This window comes from Ptychodera flava, assembly GCF_041260155.1.
Source record: "Ptychodera flava strain L36383 chromosome 23 unlocalized genomic scaffold, AS_Pfla_20210202 Scaffold_23__1_contigs__length_28996876_pilon, whole genome shotgun sequence".
Classification (NCBI taxonomy): domain Eukaryota; kingdom Metazoa; phylum Hemichordata; class Enteropneusta; family Ptychoderidae; genus Ptychodera; species Ptychodera flava.
This window is the reverse complement of record NW_027248277.1, coordinates 2,161,898-2,183,904: the sequence shown is the minus strand read 5'-3', so window position 1 is coordinate 2,183,904 and position 22,007 is coordinate 2,161,898. Positions and strand designations below refer to the sequence as shown.

Here is a 22,007-nt window from a genome sequence, read left to right as displayed (position 1 = left end):
ATGGTGATTTTACACATGAGAAATATGTGAAGCAAGTTGTATGCAGGGTGATGATAATCTTACAAGTCACTTAGAACGCAATGTGCACACACTGACTACAAACCTGGTGCTGGTCACTGCTGTCTACGCTCATCACTTGGACCATCCCCCTGGGGTGTTACCAAACCCCTGGTCACACACCCATACGTAAGCTCTCAAATCATAGACAGTCTAAGGGAACGGTCGTGGCACCGCCATTGGTTAAACACACAGTGTAGACACACTGGGTAAACTTGATTCAGTGAAACCCTATTGTATTCATTGAAACCACACACATTCATGGAGTAAAGGATACAACTCATTATGTATTCAGAAGGAGTAATCGGTCCATTCCATTCACTCAAGGGGGTTTTCAGCTTTGTTTGGATGGATTAGTTTTAAACAATAGATTACTGCAATTAGCTGTATTTGGTCTTTGTGATGGCTCTCTTGTTCGAAGCGATTCATGCTGAACACATCTTCTAAATACGAAATTTGCCCTGAGTACATACTTGTATAGCTTAGCCATTGCATGGCATGTATCAGACACAATACACCATACACTGATCAGACAACACAGCTACTATTCTACAAATTATGGTTTAAATTGGACACTGCAAAGCAATAGATTTAGAGTGATACCTTTAATGGCTCTATGAGGACACAGCACGTGGCACTTTTGATTTATGGACACATGTGGGCCTGTCATACAACGAACACATCGCAAAGTTCTATTGAATCCATCAATCACACATCACAACAGACAATAGTCGTATTACAACTAGATTCTGTACAGCAATACACAGCACTGGCATCGCAATGAATATTACCGATGGGCTTCTCACCAGCTTTATCCTTGCATTCTAGGGTTTCTGTGTTTATCCAGGGACATTATCAACAGGTTTCACATCAAAACAACCCATTTCATTTCACAGCTATGCAAAGAAAGTTGATGTAAAACCATGTACAACAGTTTCATGAGGACATAACTAATGGGTGTTTCCACTCAACAGGGTGTACTAACATTTTGTTTTATTGATTCTCATTTGTTTACATATTAATTTATTCAAATGAACGTCTTTTCTAACTAATGTCACTCACAGCCTATGTACAATAGAACATAAGTCATCGTTGATGACACAGTCCCCGCTTGTCCATTTTGTTATAATCTTTGGTGTCTAGGTAGCTGTGGTCTAGGTCGCTGTGGAATGACATTGATGCAACGGGTGCATCCTGAGGCCTGTGACTTGCATAATAAAGTAATCTGAGGAACGTTCAATAAATGACTCATCTCTACCAGTAATGACCATTGAAGGAACTTTTGATTACATCACACATAACGATGCCCTCACTGCCTCTAGTGTCATGACGGCACATACTATACACATGGTTTGGTGGAATTTTCGAAATGGTATGGGATCGGGTATGTTGTCGTAATCAGCCATCAGCCATTTCAAATCATATAATGAAACAAATTAATGTGCACAAGAATGTATTACGTTTGAACAAAATCAGTCCATCGAGGGACAGTGACCTATGTTTATGTTTCAAAGACATAAAAAAATCACACCAAAATTGAAATCAAATGGCTGTCTATTGACCATATGGATCATAGCACAAAATTAGTAGACATGCATATGTATGTCATAGTACTTTATCTTTGTACCAAGTCTCAACAACATTGGTTAAGGAATATTTGCATATGATTAAGCCTCAAAGACATGAAAAAATCCAAAAATGACCATCGGGCAGCGATATTGGAAAAAAATGACAATCTGGCAGCCATATTGGAACATGTCACGAAGTAAATTGACATGTATGCCATAGTGCTTGATCTTTGTGCCAAGTTTGGACAAAATGGGTGTAATGACCTTTGAATTACGCTTCAAAGACATGCAAAATTCGAACAAAATGGCAGTTCTGCAGCCATATTGGATCCTATCGCAAGGTTAATTGATACATGCATATGCATGCCATAGTACGTGCTTTGCCTTTGTGCCAAGTTTGAACAAAATCGGTTCAAGGATAAGGATGTTTGAGTTCCGGTTCAAAGACATGAAAAAATTGCAAAAAAATGGCCGCTTGTCAGCCATATTGGATCATTTCACGAAATAAATTGGTGTTCATATGAAGGGCATACTGCTTTACTTTTGTGCCAAATTTGAACAGAATCGGTTCAAGGATGTCTGAGTTATGGTCCAAAGACATGTACATCGCAACAAAATGGCCGCCTCACGCCCATATTGGATCGTATCGCAATATAATTTGACATGCATATGTAGGCCATAGTGTTATGCCTTTGTGCCAAGTTGAACAGAATCGGTTGGAGGATGTTTGAGTTATGGTTCAAAGACACGAAAAATCGCAAACAAAATGGCCGCCTCGCGGCCATATTGGATCGTATCGCAAATTAGTTTGACATGCAGATGTAGGCCATAGTGTTATGCCTTTGTGTCAAGTTCGAACAGAATCTGTTCAAGGATGTCTGAGTTATGGTCAAAAGACATGTAAAATCGCAACAAAATGGCCGCCTCGCGCCCATATTGGATCATATCGCAAAATTATTTGACATGGATATGAAAGCCATAGTGTTATGCCTTTGTGCCAAGTTTGAACAGAATCTGCTCAAGGATGTCTGAGTTATGGTCCAAAGACATGAAAAATCGCAACAAAATGGCCGCCTAGCGGCCAAATTCGATCGTATCACAAAATAAATCGACGTGCATCTGTAGGTCATAGTGCTATGCCTTTGTGCCAAGTTTGAACGAAATTGGTTCAGCAGTGTCTGAGAAACTGTTGATGACGGACGGACGGACGGACGGACGGACGGACGCACAGACGGGACCCAATCTATAAGTCCCCGCCGGACTTCGTCCGCGGGGACTAATAAAACACATTTTGTAAAATGTCACCTAAGGATACGATATAGAAATTACTGATTTAATAAAATTCTCTGCATAGAAGTGCATGAATTGGTATCAGCTGATATTGACTGATATTCTGAAATGTAATGCAAGTAATTGTTGTACAAATATTTGATGGTAAGATTCTTTGCAAGGCAGAGAATGCGATCTTTTTAAGGTATCCTCACCCATTTATGCATATCTGGTTCAGTGTTCTCCCTGAATAAGGTAACAGGGGCGTGGCGCCCTCTTGTAAATTCCGAGCGCCCCCTTGCCAGAAATGAAAAAGATTTATTTTTTTGAAAAATAAAACAATAAAATGTACGAAATAAAAAAGTTGACGGTGATTTACACGCAAAATGCAAGCGTGAGCGTCGATCCTGCAGGCTGCAAACGTAATTCTCATCGATCTTGCAAATCTCGCGAGTTTGTGATGTCATCCGAGATCATAGGCCCATGTGCAACTCATCGATGGCAGCCATATTTGCATGGCTCAGGCCGTACGTTATCCACGGTCCCTCCATAGGGACCGTGCATTAGGTAACTGACTTATTAGCTGAGTAAACATGCCAAGGAGCTTGAGGGTAACCAAGGACAGCAGAGTACACTAGTTTTTTAGGAGGTTAGAATTTCGCTTCTGTATTCCTTCCCAAGCAAAACGACCTATAAATTTTAGGCTCGGCCGGACGTGTATCAGGATGAGAATACGTCACATTACGTGAGTGTTATGGTGATAATTTTGACATCGATGAATAAATGTATGTCTGTCGCTATGTTTTCGTTTTCAAAAAATGTAATCTTCATTGAAATCAGTGAACTGGAATTAAAGTTATCGAACACTGTCTCAGATTTCTTTTCCTTTGAGTTTTTTATACGAAAAAAAATCGGAAAAAATACTCCCCAAGTGCCACCAAATAACACCATTTTAATCTCTGTTTTTTAAAAGCTCCACCGGCAGGAGGGGGGACACCCCCCTCCTGACCTCCCCCCGCGACCGCTTACGCGGTCGCTTGTGGTGCTTCGCACCACAACTTCGCCCTCTTGTCAAAATATCCTGGGGAGAACACTGTGGTGTATGTCTTCCCTCAACAAGAAAACGACATGGTTCCTGAATTTAACTCGAGCAGGACGGTACATTTTGCATTTATAACTTGAAGTTATTTTTTATGACAGAAAATATATTTTCACAGCCAGAAAATGGAGGCATTAGAATTTCATGAAAAATTTACCCATTTTTGAAAATCTACACAAGAAGTAAATTAATTACTGTACTGGCAGAGAAAATACCAATCCCTCATTCTCATCCTACAACCCCTATGATCTAATGGTGGATTCCAAAACAGGAAATATCTATCTCTCTCCCCACATTTCTTCAGCGTATCAAGTATAAAACCCAACCATACCACCTCTGGCTAGGCAAATGAAATTATTCATAACCTTGAATTGCAAATACTATGCCCACATCAATCTTTGCTTTTCCTTTGTACACTACTTACATCCTCTACGGCAGTCATTTTTTCCCCAATTCTGTTTGTAATTGCCCACTTGCAGTACTTGTGGCTGTACGTGGCCATGAAGTGCAATATTACAATTCTTCTGACATTCATACAACCTATATATCTACAGTGCACACATCTCTCTACCCCCGGTATGTCGTTGATGGACATATCAATTTTAATACAATTGCAATTTGTAGTATTTCGATATCTGCCTTGATGCTGAAATTTGCATCAATTTAAACTTAGTGTGAGCAGCTTATTGATAAACCAGGTTATGATTTTGCCCTACTGAAAGCATACAATAATGAGACACAATGGAGTTTGTTGGGGTGGGAAATATTACTAGCATACATACATACATATGTCATCACTACCACCACAGTCCATCCGCACATAAGGGACTGTTCTACCACAGGGATTGTTTATTCCACTGTTTCATGGCATATACAAACTATACACCTGAAATATGGAGAACAGGTCAAAGTATATGGCTTACTTTGATGCAGATCAAATTGTTTTCATCTTTGTTTACTTATTTTTATTTGTTTGTTTACTATGTCTTTGTATTTCATTTATGAGGCAATGGCCTTCAATGTGACTGAAGATAAGGGTTTAATTGGAGGAAAGCAATAATTGATGAATGTGGGTCAGTGATGTATTTTGTATTCACATATGGAGACAGTAACCATGGTTACAAGTTTATCACATTTATCAATTGTTCTGATGTTATCAGATAATTGGTAAATTTTGGCTCAAATCAGCTAATAATGGTTTATGTTGATGTTTTTGCTTTAATATTTTGCAAAGGCCTACGTTCAATGTTTTTTCCTAAACTGTTTACACAGAATCTACATCATTTAGCCAATTTATTACACTACTGTCTAACTTGGTTAAATTTTGACAAGGATGCCAAATGAAAGAGGATGTCATCAATACTTAATTCAATAACAACTCATTTCTAAAAACAGTTGTCCATTCTGTTATCTATTCCGTTCACTTGTTTCACAAACATTGCCGGATTAAAATGACCAATATTATCAGAATCTGTCAGTGAATTTATTGACACAATAGCTCATAAAACAAATCATATCCCATTGTATTGAATCCAAACTGCCTCTCATCCTAGTGTCTGTATGGAACCGCTATTGATGGCATGGCCATACCTAGTAAATTCCTTGTTTACAACTTAACGTATCTGTCATTTTCTGCTCGGTGGTAAAGTTCAGTAATATTCAGAATGGGAAATGCCTGTTGAGTGTCTGGTAAAGGCAAATTTTTTGCCAGGTTGATAGAATTTAATTACCTGCCCTGTGGAAGGTATAGAAATACTTTCTGACCAGAAACAAAGTATATGCTGGGTACGCAGTATGTGAGATATATTGTCACACAGAAACTCTACAATAGTTTTTCTGAAAGCATCTTTTTAAAGTTACATGTCCTGATGTTTGGTTGTTATTTCAATGAATTTCCTGTACTGGGAATGTGTAATATTACAGTAAGCCACTGCACAAATAACATTATTTAAAATGTCTATTTGTAGTTGTAACATGTCTTATAATTTTGGTTTGAATTTAAATTTGAAGTTTTACGAAAGTTTGATGTGTGTACCAAAGAGAATGGGAACTATAATCATACACCTTCATTGACTTCTTGAAAAACTTTAAAATTTCAAAAATTTTCAATGTTTTCTACAATCTCCTTTGAGGTACATACGGTTTTCAAGGGAAGCATGGAGGGACTGCCATTCCATTGATACTCAATGTAGTCTATGACAATAGATATGCTAGCTGCATTACAAGCTATGGCTGATAGAGTGTTTTGTTTGGTGTGCCGGGGTCAACGACCTCTCAACATGAGGTCCCAGGGTAACCATTCAGACATCAGTTGTTCCAATCACAATAGGGGACTCTTTAACACTGCTACTTAAATAGATCTCAAGTTGTTTTGATTTTCACTTATTTCACAGCCCCTATAAATGGTGATCGCACTTTGTCTTGATCGCAAGTTTTTACAAAATGTTGGCAATGATAATTGATAGGCCAGAATGGGGCTTAGATGCTGCAATCTAAACAACTTTACCTACAATGTTGCTGCCAAACACTTCCTTAATTTCTTTACTCTCCATTTCCTACACACGTCTTAATTTATGCAAAGAGTATAATGCATTGTTTTAATATGCAAATTAAATGATGACTCATAACCGGAAGAGGGTATCGATTGGGCAATAATCATGCACTAAATATCAACTTCTACTTGTCGTCTATTAAAATTAAAAAGTGGAACAAAAATGTACCGGTACTATGGGAGCAGGAGCTCTAGGGTTTTGCTACTTGGAGTCTCACCGTAATTATGAATTTTAATACCTTGGGAGACGGTGGATGTGAGATGAGAGATGTGTCAAATATCTCCTGCTCAAGAGTGTTTCTTGTTTTAGATAAAGTCAATACAAAACAGAGAAAACACGGTAAAAGCATCCTTGCATTATTGTAGTCACTTTTGCAGCGTGGTGATAGATAAAGTCATTTAACCCTTTCACCACCATGGTTTGGCCCAAACCCATTGTTAACAATGATCATTGTGGACCTGTTTACTGGGAATTGGGGGTGAACAGGTTAATGCAACTCTGTGTGCCATTTTTTTCTCACAAAATAACTGACCTTTTACCATACAACAGAAGCTTTAATCGATATGGCCATATCAATCTCTTCATATTTGCTGAGTGACTGATATCTGTAAATACAACTATCAATTTGATTGAACAAAAGACTCATCATCTTGCTGATTTGACGTATTCCTGCGCTAACTCCGTTACAACAGCCTAAAGATTTTCCTGATTTGATTGCTTCATTACCACTGCAAGACAATGGCCTCCCCACTGACTCATTACCACAAATTGTTAATTACAAACTTTTGATTACAGTCACTAATTAGTATGCAAATTTCAGAATATGATGTCGATGATGACTCAGGGAGCATCTCATTTAATTTCAATGATAGCCACTTTTTGACATTAATTATTTCAATGTTTTAGGTCTGACTTGTTATTTTCTTAAACAATGAGACATGTTTTAATATCACTTATTTAAATTGGTGTTTTAAAAATATTTTGATATCATGCAAGCCATTTATTAAACTCGGCAAGCTATCACTCCAATGAAACGTTGACAGCATCACGGCAATATTTTTACCAAATTGTAACATGGCCCACACTGTTTGGCTGTTGATACCATGAGGTTTAATTGTGCAAAGCACCGCAAAGGATGCACAAAGACAATCTCGCAGTGTATCGCCTGGACAGAGCATGGTACATATCACAGCTAGTATTCTGGCAATCATTCTGTGGGTTCCTTGAAACTGTGAAGCGGTCAGCTTGCAGATGCAATGTGCATGCAAAATTCGAATTCTATTGTTCTCAATGGTAGATACCGGTATAACAGTATAATAAAATACGATAGAATATATGAACCAAAATGTTAAGCTGTTGATACAATGTAGCAATATGATCTACATTTTTTAGTTGTTGATACAATGTAATAATGTGAACTGCAGTGTTTAGCTCTTGATACAGTGTAGTAAAATAGAATAGAACATATGAACCAAAACGTTAAACAATGAGATACATGTTTTAACATCACTTGATTTAACATCACAATGTTTGGTTGTTGATACAACGGAATATGAACCTTGCTTTTTGGCTGTTGATACAATGGCATAATCGATACTGTTTGGCTGTTAATAACATGATCTGACTTTCAACTCTTGGCTACAAGGCTATTGAATCATTGTGACCCTGAAGGTAAAGTCCTTGAAAAACTACAGTCAATACACTTGAAAACTACCAGATACAGTTTACTTTCATCAAACATATCTATCTGTATGTCACGGTCAGTGCATATCTCCTAGGGCTCGTAAAAATATTTTACAGCATGGTAGCTGATGGTTTGCTAAACTGATGCTGATATGTGATGAAGTGTGGCCAATACAGACGGCATATTGGCAATTCTTGTTGCTTTCTACTGTGAAACTAGACTCTCCACAGTCACTGTGCCTTGTTTTGTGCGTGCCCAAGGTGGGCCTGCATTCGAAGGCTACGCTGTGCAGCTAGGAGCACGCGCTGCCAGACACAGCGACTGTCCGTTTTTGCAAGTATATGAATATTCATAAGGGCAGTGACGTCAAAAGAAACATCTATCTAACTGGGCGGAGAGAATATATACTAGTAGCTGGTACACTTATATACGCGGTATGTTTTTATTTTTCATTTTCATTTTTATTTGGCTATGGTACTTGTCTTTTTATTTTGATTAACGGATGTGCGGAGTTCTATAAAGTATCCGGATCAGGCAGAAATCCAACCGGTCGCTTGCAAGAACGTCCAGACCCTGGGGCGCGCGCGTGTTCTAACAGGGAAGAACGCGAATCGTAGGGTCTCTGCCAGACTACTGTGAAACCACAATAAAAACCTGCAAGTTACCTCTTTATCACAGAAACAAACCAATTGTTCCAGTGATCATAAAGTGTAATTCATTTGTGCCAGTCGTCAGTCAACTCAACCCATTTGAAAATTTACACCAAGTTAATAGTTTTTAATCGTCAGGTTGGGGCATTGTCTGATAGACTCTGATATTTGCCATGGAAACCGTGCCACATGGTGATTGTAAATTATCAATTGGATATAATCCAATTAAGATACCTGACATCCCATAAATTTACAAATTAGTGCAGGAAGTTAATGAGATGTTCCTATTGACCAGATGTTTTCTGCATTGAAACTTGGCAAAACTGGTCATGTACATTCACCATTGATAACAGTTGGTTTGGGCTAAACCATTGTGGTGAAAGGGTTAAATTGAAACTTTTCAAAATGTCTCTTTAAAAATTGACCAGGTTTACAAAGGAAAAATTTATAGCAAAGCTAAGGAAATTTTCAAATGGTTATCATTCACAAAAATTTGCAGAATTTGACTAACTAGTCTTCATTTCATGGTTTTTCTATGCAAGATTGTAACAAGTTTTATCACAGGGTTGACACTGACAGACATACAAACAATGTCTGCAATTTTAAATACAATCTGCAAATGTGATGAAATATATACCGTATAACTGCTAAATTTCTCCAATGTGACCAAAAACACCTAAAAGCATGCACTCTAGCACAATACCACGGCACACAAATGACTGTTAAATACAAATTTTGTGCGTAAAATGGAACATTTTAGCTGCATGTACATCTGACATATCATAATCAGCATGGGGTAAATTGCCACAATCCGAAACAGCATCAGCATAACCACTTTGTTATCAAACTATAAAATGCATTTTACATTTTTCTGTTAAATTGCAGAGGCAGTATTTGGCATCCATTTGTCAACACTCTACCACATACTGATGGATATTTCCTGATAATTGGACAATTTTGATCAATTTTTCTGTACTTGCTTCCTGGCTACATCATTTTCCAGATATTTTTGATAAATCAATCTTTAATACAGTGGCATATTTTCTTTCTCTCTTTCAATTCATTTCCTCCATGAGATGAAATTTTACTGTTGGACATACCAAGGTTCAATCAACGTTTGAGAATGACAGATGCTCTTAAAGCTACACCTTTGAGATTCATACAAACCAATTCATCCGTTTGTCAGAAATGGCTTAATAGTTTGGCTTAATGTTGTACATCACAGAGAAACTCTCAATTTCCCTTACAGTGTAACAGCTGCTGCAAATGTCCGTGCTTCCAGAGACACTTCATGAAAAATTTGTTTTGAATCAACTTTTAGCAACCTACAGATGGGGAGGGATGGACCTGACATGAAAGAGCTGTGATGGTGTAAGCGAACCATTTGGTTTTTGTTTTGATTTCGCTGGAGAGTACACATTGGTCAGAGTTCTGTTGTTTTGCCATCATTTCTGTGCACCTCAATGTACGGTGAGTGAGCCACTAAAATATCTAAAACACCGTTTTCCGAGGAGGTGAAATTTCTGTGCCATGGATGTCAAAGGCTACATTCCTATCCTAAATTCCATCATGTAATCCCTTCTTCCTGTGGCCTGGGCATTCAGTAGCTTTGATTTTGGAGCACACCAAGGTCAAGGTTAAGGGCATAGACAATGATGGTATTAGCATTGTTGTGAAGTGGATACAGTGTACCTGGCTACCAAGGTCAGAATGTAGCCAACTACTTCAGGTGAATGTTACATTGGATGTCTGAAACTACACAACTGTCAGTTGCAGTGAAGTGCAATGGATTACAATCTTTAAAAGGTCAATTCAGGTCACAATAAACTATGCTGGTTGCAATTCTTAATTGACTTCACTATGGTCTGCAGTATAACAAGCTTTTACATTTTAAAACTTGTTCAAACAAAGATCAACTTTATCATTTCCAAACATCCACCATAAATCTCTTGTAGACTCTTCCTTTCTTTTGTAATCTTTTGAACAAAAAACCCAAAAATAATTTTTCATTTCTCTTTTTGGCACAATCTGTCAGACAAATAATTTAAATAATTTTACTTTTTCATAACACTTATATTAGTTTCATGATTGGTCTGTGTAGTGTTAATGCTTCTGTATAAATAACTACTCTATGACTGCCTTACTATTCTGTTGTACACTCAGAACTGCTGTCCCTACCTTCTTATCATCAGACTATGGAATGATCCCATTGTTCACAATGAGGTGGATGAAACCATTACAGGGAAATGGGAATGAAATGGGTGAAAACAAAGATAATTCCAACTGTCTATCCATTTCCAGAGTACAATAATTGCTTTGATGTTTCATGAATATTAATGAGATAGATTTAGCAGCCAGTCAGCCTGACAATGGGACGTCGGTTTATGGAGTGTGAATTTCACAACCTGCTACAGAGCCATCAGACAAAGTACTTTACAAATATTTAACACTTTCAGATTATACAACCCAGTGTTTGTGAATGCTACACTGTGATAATGGACTATGCTATGATGGTAGTGTCTTTACCAACTTAACAGTTATTACAAATGTGATTTATGACTAATCTGGGTTCTTACACACCTGATACAAGAATATTTATCGTTTATCATTTATAAAATGAATATTCACATGCAAACATTGCTTGAAAATCACAGTTCATAAATTTATACATTACATAATTCCAAGTTTGATACGGTCTTTTACACTATTTAGTAACTTTTACACACAATTTGCACTCTACAGTTGTATGAAGATGAAGAGAAAAATACCATAATTCTGAAGGAAATACCATTTACACTATCCTATTAATGACTGATTTGCAAACAAATATCTTCTCTTTAAAAGTTGATACAACCCATACCATGTACAATTTTGGTAATTGCTATAGGGTCGTAAAAGTCCACACAGAAAAAGCAATTTTATTTTATTGTTAAGCGATCTTTCCTGTTCTTGTCTTGAGGGCATAGACTTTATCTCCTGTTATCTATAGTGGGCTGGTATGAGTTACTGTTTCCACAAACATCCATCTGTCACTGACAGACACTCAACGCCTCTTTTGTTATCACACAACCATAAACAGTATATTTTCAACATCTGCTGTCTTTTACGATTCCATGGTTCATGCACGGATTCACTAACGACACAAGTTTAGGGCAACAGTAAAATGAAGATCAAATCCAAAAACCACCTTTATTTGCCATATTTTTGGAAACTATTCATTTCTAATCACTACATGTTGGCTTAATGTAACTTTTTTTTGAATCTAGCCCTGTGTACCGGATGATATTGTGTGTTCATGGCGTTATACGACTGTGATGGAAGGTCATACAACACCGGGAACAAGCAGCATCGTATGCAGGGCTATGTTGACTCCACCTTTTGAAACATTTTCATTTTAAATTTAATTCAAAATTTTCATTAGGAATTTTGAAGTTTGGAAAGCAAGTGATATGTGTTTTTAATTTCTAATATCCTATTTTGCAATTGATTGGATAGTTTGAAATGCTGATGGCTGCTGATTGGGTATTGAATTTGATAGGATGGATATAATTGCACACTTTAAATTCAAGCTGATTTACGATTGGTTGTTGCTGCTTTTGATGAGAGATGATTGGCTGAGAAGAATCTCATTGAATTTATGATATGCGCTGTAATGTACAATTAGTGAAAATATCTTAATATTTAAAATGAAAAATTTACCAGCAGTATTCAATATTGTTCCTTTCAAACTTTTGATACATTACCGGGGTAAGAAAAGGTAGATTTTTAATACCAAAACTGACAGTCCTTCACTCTTTTAATGAAATCTCTCCACAAAAACTCAGGATTTGACCTCAACGCAGTAGCTGGTAGTGGTGGATTTCTGCTTGCAGTTGTCATGACAACCAGTCAACTCATGAATATCGCCATGGTTACCACACTTTGCTTCCATTAGGAGTAGCAGTAGATGACTAAGGTGAACAAGCAATTAAAGTTTATTTGTCAGGGTCACTGAGACATTTCCTGCCGCTGTTGAACCTTGCTTTCAAAACCTTGCTTTCAAAACCTTACTTTCAATCCATAGGACGCCATGCTTTGCCATCAATGACCAAGTCTATCACCTGCACTTGATGTGTGTGCGTGACTCCGGTCTTTTATTGACATGATTCATTGATTTTGAGCAAAGAATGCCTCCAAATTAGTATTCAAATAAATTCACATATGGTATATTTGCAAGCTACGGGTATAATCACAAACATTAACTTTTATTTTCAGAATTTCAACCACCTTGGTTGTCAATCAACTCTGTATTTGTCAATTCAGTTTTGATAATTATTACAGAAAGTGACAATTAAAGACTGCATCCTATGCAATTAGACTTTTGTCTTTTTTTCTCCGCTAATGAACACACATTGTTCTTGTCCTAATTACTTTCATCTGTTTCAATTAATCAACTGGATATTCTCTTATCTGATACGATCAATAATTGTTGAACTGCCAATACGGTACAAAACCTTGTAACATACAGAGTTAAATCAAGTAGACTGAAAGATAATATTAGATTATGATAAAATGGTACTTACATGAAAAATATAAATAAATATAAATTTAATACATAAAATACATGCATGGTGTAGTTGTGTCTATAAACATTGTCACTTGAAACTTGCAGCATGTCATAGCACTTAATTTGATTGAACAGATTAATCCTTTGAGTGCTGTAATTTTGCCCGCCAAAATTTTAGCGCGACAAATTACCAATTTTTATGAATTTTTCTGTACGTTTTTTGATAATTTTGGACCAAAAGGACATCACATTTCATTTGCTACAGGTTTTTATCAAAGTTTGGCAATAAATCTGAAAAAAATGTTACAAGCGACCTAGCGGCCGATATAGCTCCGCTGTGTTTATGTAGAGAATAACTATTTTGACACATGTTGATGAAGAAGGAGGAAATCTTTGATAGCTCAATGCAGTGGCCAGAAAAAAGTGGCTAAAATAAGCTGCAAAAATACACAATTGAAGATTTCATCATACTTTGAATATATCACATCGGATCATCCCTAGGAACATGTCAACCAAAGCTATCTGATGAGTAGTGTTTTGAGAATAAAATTTTCTGACCAAAAATGGCAACAATTGCCCCCCAAAATAAAAATTGCAGATTTCATCATAATTTCAAAAGATCAATTGAGTTCATCTATAGAAACCTGTATACCAAATTTCAAAGCTGTTAGACCAGTACTTTTTGAGAAACACATATTTTGACCAAAAATGGGAAAAATTGCCACAAAATTCAAAATTGCAGATTTCATCATTATTTCAATAAATATCATGTAGTTCATCTATGGAAACCTGTATACCAAATTTCAAAGCTATCAGATGAGCAGTTGTTGAAATACACATTTTTTGACCTAAAATTGCAAAAATTGCCCCAAAAATACAAAATTACAGATTTCAGGAGAAATTAAATATATATTACTTAGCTCATCTGTAGGAACCTGTATACCAAATTTCAAAGCTATCAGACCAGTACTTTTGAGAAACACGTTTTTGACCAAAAATAGCAAAAATTGCCCCAAAATTACAAAATCGCAGATTTCATCATAATTTCTACAAATATCATTAAGGTGATCTGTAGGAACCTGTATACTAAATTGCAAAGCTATCAGATGGAAATACACATTTTTTGACCAAAAATGGCAAAAATTGCCCCAAAAATACAAAATTGCAGATTTCATCATAATTTCAATACATATCATTTAGTTCATGTGTAGGAACCTCTATACCAAATTTCAAAGCTATCAGATGAGTAGTTTTGGCAATACACATTTTTTGACCAAAAATGGCAAAAATTGCCCAAAAATACAAATTACAGATTTCATCAGAAATTCAATATATATTACTAAGTGCATCTATAGAAACCTGTATACCAAATTTCAAAACTATCAGACCAGTACTTTTTGAGAAATACATTTTTTGACCAAAAATGGCAAAAATTGCCTTAAAAATGCAAATTTGCATATTTCTTCACAATTTGAACAAATCTTAAATAGATCATCCCTAGGGACATATGTACCAAATTTCAAAGCTATCTGACCGGTAGTTTTGAAGAAGAAGATTTTTAAAGATTTTTTACCAAAAATGACAAAAATTGCCTTAAAAATACAAATATGCAAATTTCACCACGATTTGAAGAAATCTGACTGAAGTCACCATAAGTAAACTGCATATTAAATTTCAAAGCAATCGGACAAGCGGTTTGAGAAAAGAAGATTTTTTTACCAAAAACACCAAAAAATGCCCCAAAAATACAAATATGCAAATTTCACCACGATTTGAACAAACTTAAGTGAGGTCACCCAAAGTGAACCGCATATAAAATTTCAAAGCAATTGGACTTGCGGTTTCAGAGGAGAAGGCAATTGTTGACGGACGACGACGACGACGACGGACGACGGACGACGGACGACGGACGACGACGGACGACGACGGAAAATCAACCTATTTGATAAGCTCCGCGTCGCTGACAGCGGAGCTAATAAAGGTGACAAAAATTGACTTTAGCTCTCAAACGGTTAATTTGAACTTACTGTGCACAGTTTTGAGTTTAATGGGGGAGGGGAGGGGATGGTGACATTTCTAGGTCTGATAAATGTCCAAAGTTCACTCTTAGCTTCCTTTTAACCATTTCCCACTTGGTATAAAATTGAGAACTATCAACGAAATGAATGAGAAAAGCAATATTTTCTTCATACAATTTGAAAATAAGTCTGCACAGCTACGGTATAGCTGTCTATTTGCATATCTGATACAAAACCTGCAGGTTGATATTCTGTTCAGGAGTATGTGAAGCAGTAGAGTCTAGACACACAGCTATCTGGGATCACATTGTTATCCATAAATTTACATGCATAATCCACAAAAACACTGATTTACTTGAACTGATGGCCGACTCTGTCTGTTTCATGAGATTGACATTGTGATGAATGCCCAACAAACAAGCCAATTCTTTTTCTAATCTTCAGGTGATCTTAAACCTCATGAAGTCTGACAATTTTGGAGCTGGTTGTAAATTTTTAATGCTGTTTGGGATGTAAAAACAGGTTTCAAGTTTCCCTGACAATTTACAACAAGTCTTAAATTATCCAAAGCACTGCACAACATCAGTATGGAGAACATTTTCTAGTGCTGTGGTACTATCAGCCTGGTATTTGAAATTTGCATCGCTGATAACTGTTCTCCTTTTTTTATTAATATGATTAGTTTATGCTAATGACCTCATTAATGTGCAAAAAGTCTTTCAATTAATTAACATTTTTTTAAAAATTCAATCCATCATCCAATGGGCAAACGCCAAATGAAAGGTACCGACAACCCACTGCCCAATGCAATGGTGCAATGAGGAGTAAAGTGCCTCACTAAAAAGGTAGAACACCGTGCTAGAGTCTCCAACTCACCATCCTCTGACAGTGAGTCTGTTACACTGGACTTACCGGGTCTCAAACTCGCCACCCTCTAATAGCGAGTCCAATACCCTTACCATTGCCCCAAACTGCCTCCTTAAGACTCAGTGTTGATCTGAAAGACCAGTGTCAATGGCAAAGACAGTCGGACCATTGATTTGACAATCTTTGTAAAAGTTACATGAATTACTGATGACATCATAGATGTATGCAAATTTGGTGTAATTTACATAAAATCATACTGTTATTGATTACCGGTATTTCATTATTTTATAAATCTCTCAAATATATTTGGATTATCAAGTGCTTGACTTAGGTGATTTGACCTTGGATGTACACAAGCCAGCCACTGGGTAATAATACTACGCTGCTTGCATATTAAAATATGCAGAAATGAAAAGGGCAAAAAATATTGGATGAATGTTTGGTAAATTAATGGGTAATGATGACAAAGGTGAACAGAAATTACAAGATCAACTGCCTGTCAAGTTTGCAGTCATTCTGGATTACTTTCAAGGAGCTGTTGTCATGGTGATACATAACCATATGGGAATGAAATTATTACAATAAATGATGATGGAATATTTGAATGGAAGAGAAAATGATTTATGTACATAATGCCATTAAACATGGCCTTCATTTGTTCATGTTTCTGTGCCACACTTGATTAGATTGTACTGGACTGACATTAATTGATCATCCAATGGATTGCTTCTACTCCATCGCTACAGGATACAAGGATAGGATTCAGGGATCAACCAACGCAATGGGAGGAGGGTGGGATTTTTGTGGACATGCAAATACCCTTCCTGTTTTAACCCTCTAGTGCACTACCGTACACTTTTCAATCTTTGTGTTGTTATAACCCTTTCACCTGCATGGTTTGGCCTAGAGCAAATATTAATGGTGATTGTTGACCTGTTCACAGAGAACTACTAAGTAGAGGTATACTGGTACAGGTTAATCAGCTGTTTAATCCCCTAATGAGGTATTTTCTCCAATGAAGACTTTTTGTGATTTTCGTATGAAGGTGGTTTGCTTTGCGCCTCAAAATTGAAAGTCTCAAACTATTGCTCAAACTTTCAGTAATGAAACGTGATACCATACCAGTTTGAAATCAAGAATAAAAGTGTTGGATCACTGTGGAAAATGTGATATTAGGGAAACAAATTACCTCATATTTACCAACACTTAAAATGGCCGCCATCTCTGTGTTAACTCTATGGGGAAAAGTAAAGCTATTTAATTCACAAAACTGAGCCTGTGTCAGTGTGAAAACCTTATTCACAACACAAGTTTCTAAATATACCCCCACAAGTGGCAGACCATAAAATTCTACCTTATTTTTTACCTTCATTCTATTGTACCTGGGTGTAGAAGTAAATTCCGTAAATTGCAATTTAATCTGAAGCGCTGAGTGATAGGTACTTAACCAGACTGCAAAGAAACAATTTACGGAAAGATCCTTTATTTGATAAGATATTTACACCGAGGAGAATGAAGGCAACAAGCGCCTGTAAAAACGGCACTAACTCATTTCCTTTTTTGTTTATCATCTGAAAAGAATGATGAAATATTGGCCAAAAGTACAAAGTAATGAAATTTATCACAACCACATACCGGTATACAGCAATATTTGCAGTGACATATAGTTCAAATACAGCTGTTGGAGAGACAAATCGACAATTTGTCAACTGGTGGACAGTTTTCTCAAGGAATTACAGAAAAAGCAATTACAATGTCAGAGTGTAGGTGATAATTCAACAACACCATGGCAACTATTTCATGAAAATAAAACAAATGACAGGGAGAATGATGGATTATTGTCAAATGATAAAATCCCAGATAACTGTGATCCATCTTCCGTAGTATCATCAATTCATCAATAGGTTTACAGAAAACACATGGTTGTATTGGTGATAAGTAGACCATAGTATTTTCTTCTTTGAAGCCGTCTTCAAAAGTACCGGTATTTCTATTCACAGTACAAGTTCTTTTCCTTTTTGAAGAAAATTTGAAGTTGTTTATCATTCTTATTATATGTACAGTATGACCCTATATTTTGCATTCACAACTTCTATTCCATTTTTTCACTGTGTTTGGATGATAAATGCTAAATAATTTGAATAGTACTAACAACCACAGTGCATGCTCTGGTCTTAAATACCCGGTATTTCAAATGCTGTCAATAGAGCATTCTTTACCTCTATTTACTGTTGTAGTCTAGAGTCAAATTAACATTTTAAATTCTAGAAAGTTTCATTGCCCAATATGCCAGTACAGTATACAGTCACATATTTTCTGTACCAAAGAATTCTGCTAAAGGTATGCCTTTGATCAAATGTAACAACATCCTGACAATTTCCAGTGTGAAGTCATGACAAGAAGACACTAACATAGCAAAGTGCCCTGACTTTCAAATCGAATGGTATTGTCTTAAAATTGTCCCTTCCCAGGATGCATTCAGCAGTCACAACTGTCTGTGCAAATCAAAATGACTCAGCTACCTATGAAAACTGATTTTGGCAGCTTGGATTTTCATTTTTGATATCGTTTCAGCAATTGTAGAATGGTTTGATTTTTGGCTCATGTCACACAGCCTACCACATAGACACAAATATTAACAGAGTCCTCTGGCAAAAAGTGAGCATCAGCACAGGTTACCGGTAGATGGAATGAGATCATAAACAGCTATGTGATTGTGGAAAATCATTTTGACACTGAGTTCAGTGGATGTGTACATTGAAGAGATATTCTCTAAAATTGTAATGTAACATTGTTATCTGGGTTAAAGCCCTGATTGCAACAGTGTAACATTGTTATCTGGGTTACTGCCCAATTGCAACATTGTATCATTGTTATCTGGGTTAAAGCCCCAATTGCAACATTCAAACATTTTTTATCAGGGTTACTACCCTGACTACAACATTGTAACATTGTTATCACAGTTTATACTGCCCTGACTGCAACATTTTTATCTTGGTATACTGCCTTAACTGTAACATTTTCACATTGTTATCTGGGTTACTGCCCTAACTGTAACTTTGTTACATTGATATCTGGACTCTTGCCCTTGTAATCAGACACAAACTTGCCGATGAAGCGAAGCACTTGACCTGTGTGATTTGCTACGCCAGGTGAGGTCTGCCTACAGGTTGGCCTGCAGATTCCGTTATCAATTCAGTGCAAGTTTTTTGTTTGTGAGTCAGATGAATCCAATTGAAGCGTTGAATGCCGAGGGAAATTAGACAAGGCAAGCTCCTTCATACTAATCAGGGTTCGATATGCTCAGCATCGGTGTCAAGAGAAATAGCTGTATTCTCACTTCTGAAACAAGAAACAATCACTGCGTTCTGGCTCTTGACCATTTCATACTGTTGACTGTGCTTTATGATTTATCATTTGGTATGAACCTAATGTGTGACAGCATATCTGGAAATATTATGTTGTAAACTTTGACCCCAACATGTTTAATTTGGATAAGTCTATAATTTTCTTGTACTTATCATCTCAACACCTGGAAAATAGAGGAGTAAGGGTTGATGAGACTTCTCGGCTACAACAATAAGGTGTTCTGGAAAGTGTTCCACACAGCATATAGCAATTGATAGCTGTATACTCTTTTACTTTCTTGTGAAGTCATGGAAAGTTTGACATGAGGTAATCAACAATTTGCTGCTGTCATTCAACACTGAGAAGAAAGTGACTATTAAAAACTCAAAGTCATCCATTGTAGGCCATTTGGTCTGTCTTGTCAGTGTACGATTTACACATGTGGATGACTGACAGGCCAGAATGAAAGTCACACTGCAACAGTTTGAGTCATTTGAGATGGCTACAATGCGAGGGGACTCAATTCGCTAATCACGAATCAGTTTACACCGCGAACATTTCTACGGTGACAAGTTATCCCGTCTCGGTGATCTGATAATAACACTGTTAGTGGAATGTGATTGGCATTTCACTTCAACCATCCTATCAGCCAATCATAAAAGGCCTTTGTGGAGACAAAGCCAATGCCATTACATTCACTCCAAAATTGCCCACAATGTAGCCAACTATCAGGAAATAATTAATAGTTGTCGCCACGGTAATTGGCCGCCATCTTGAATCGTCTTGGCAACTACAGTCAATCAAGAGTGAGTCATAGCCAATGGAATCATCAAACTTTAATATTCTTTTCAAAGTTTTTCACGGTGGCTTTCAAATGATAAGGTTACTAATTTGTCGAAGGGAGACGTTTCAAAAGCTACAATGTCTTTGAGCAAGTGAAAGTCGCTGGGTCAGACTCAATTGAGAATACATGCCACCGTAATTGAAACTGATTTATTTATGTGCGCACTGCCTGGACTCTAACTTTTTAACCTGACGATCAGTACGACCTTTCTGTTGCTTTGACTTCTCTCCAGAGCTATAATTTTCAAGTCCAGGGATTGAAAGTGCCAATGGACTTTAACTTTTACCCTACCGTACTGCCTGAGGTTTTGATCAAGAAATGCTACTTGGCGTTGCACTGCACTCTAAAACTAAGAATGTGGATGTATATATGGGCCACACTAAGGTGCAAGGATGCATATCAGAGAGATCCATAGATCCACTGTAACACACTAAATACTGCTATATTTTTGTGATTTTTTCGTGAAGACTCCTGGAAATTATTTGACCTTTCTATCTCTATGGTTTATCGCAAACCCATCATCATCAATGATGATTAAGAACCTGTTTACAGCAAATTGGTTAAACAGGTCAATTCTCATAGTTGCATGAACAGTAGTTTAATCCTTTCCCAGTCAAATTATGGAAAACCCATTTGTTTTTAATGGAATGGGTGGACCTATGCAGTTGGGAATACCGGTAGGTGTAAATGGGTTATACCTTACTTGCTCTATCCAAATAAACTCTGTACCTATGTAGTTTATACTAGACAGCAAAGGGGGAAACAGCAATAGTGACACAGAGATTACAGCGCCAAAGCTTCATTTGACATTTTGCTATCGGTATGAAATGAAATACTTCCAATTCAGCCATCAACGTAAATAATAATGATCAGGCATGACATGAATGTCAAATAAAAATTTGCTCTGCTGTGCAGAGAGATTTGCTACTTGTGAAAGTAGATGTTAGCCCAGACCCTTTGGTGGATGCAAGATCGTGAGATTTGATCAGGAATTGCTTATGTGTACAACGATGATTACATTGTAGTTATGACTATATTCCAGTAAAAGTATGTCCAAATATCTGTGTTTGAGTTGCAACTTTTTTAGAGTAACTTTATTTTACAACTGACTACAGGTATGAAAACTCATGATATTTCAATAACTTGTGAAAAATAAAGTGGATGTCCAGTAGCGTAATCAGTTTTTGGAAGATTTTTGTGCTATTTCCTCAAACTTTCACAACCAACATTTGATTCAGAAACAGTAAACTTGTGTCATCTAATGGCATTAGGAAACACAATCAGAGAGTAAAATCAATCACACCAAATCAAAGATGATACTAGGATCTACATCCTTATCATCTCATCTCTCCAGGGATACGGAAACCAAATTCATTTAGCATTCCACAGAGTAAACCAGTCTCTCTCTCTCCGTCAATAACCTTACTTCCTGTTTGAAACCCTGCTTTGAATCAAAAAATGAATCTTTAGATTAACTATGGCAGTTTGCCTATTTTGTCAGCCTA

General features: G+C 36.8%; 1 protein-coding gene across 8 annotated transcripts in view; it reads right to left on the bottom strand.

Annotated features, from left to right (window-relative positions):
- Positions 1–22,007, bottom strand: part of LOC139123449 (colorectal mutant cancer protein-like) — a 182,765-nt gene that overhangs the window by 60,403 nt on the left and 100,355 nt on the right. The window contains exon 1 of one of the 8 annotated variants that reach the window (XM_070689591.1): positions 104–332. The exons of the other annotated variants lie outside the window; for them this stretch is intronic. Coding sequence (XP_070545692.1) covers positions 104–145 — 42 coding nt within the window. The 5' untranslated portion in view covers positions 146–332. Of the gene's footprint in view, positions 1–103; positions 333–22,007 lie in introns of those variants that run through there. 8 annotated transcript variants of the gene reach the window in all.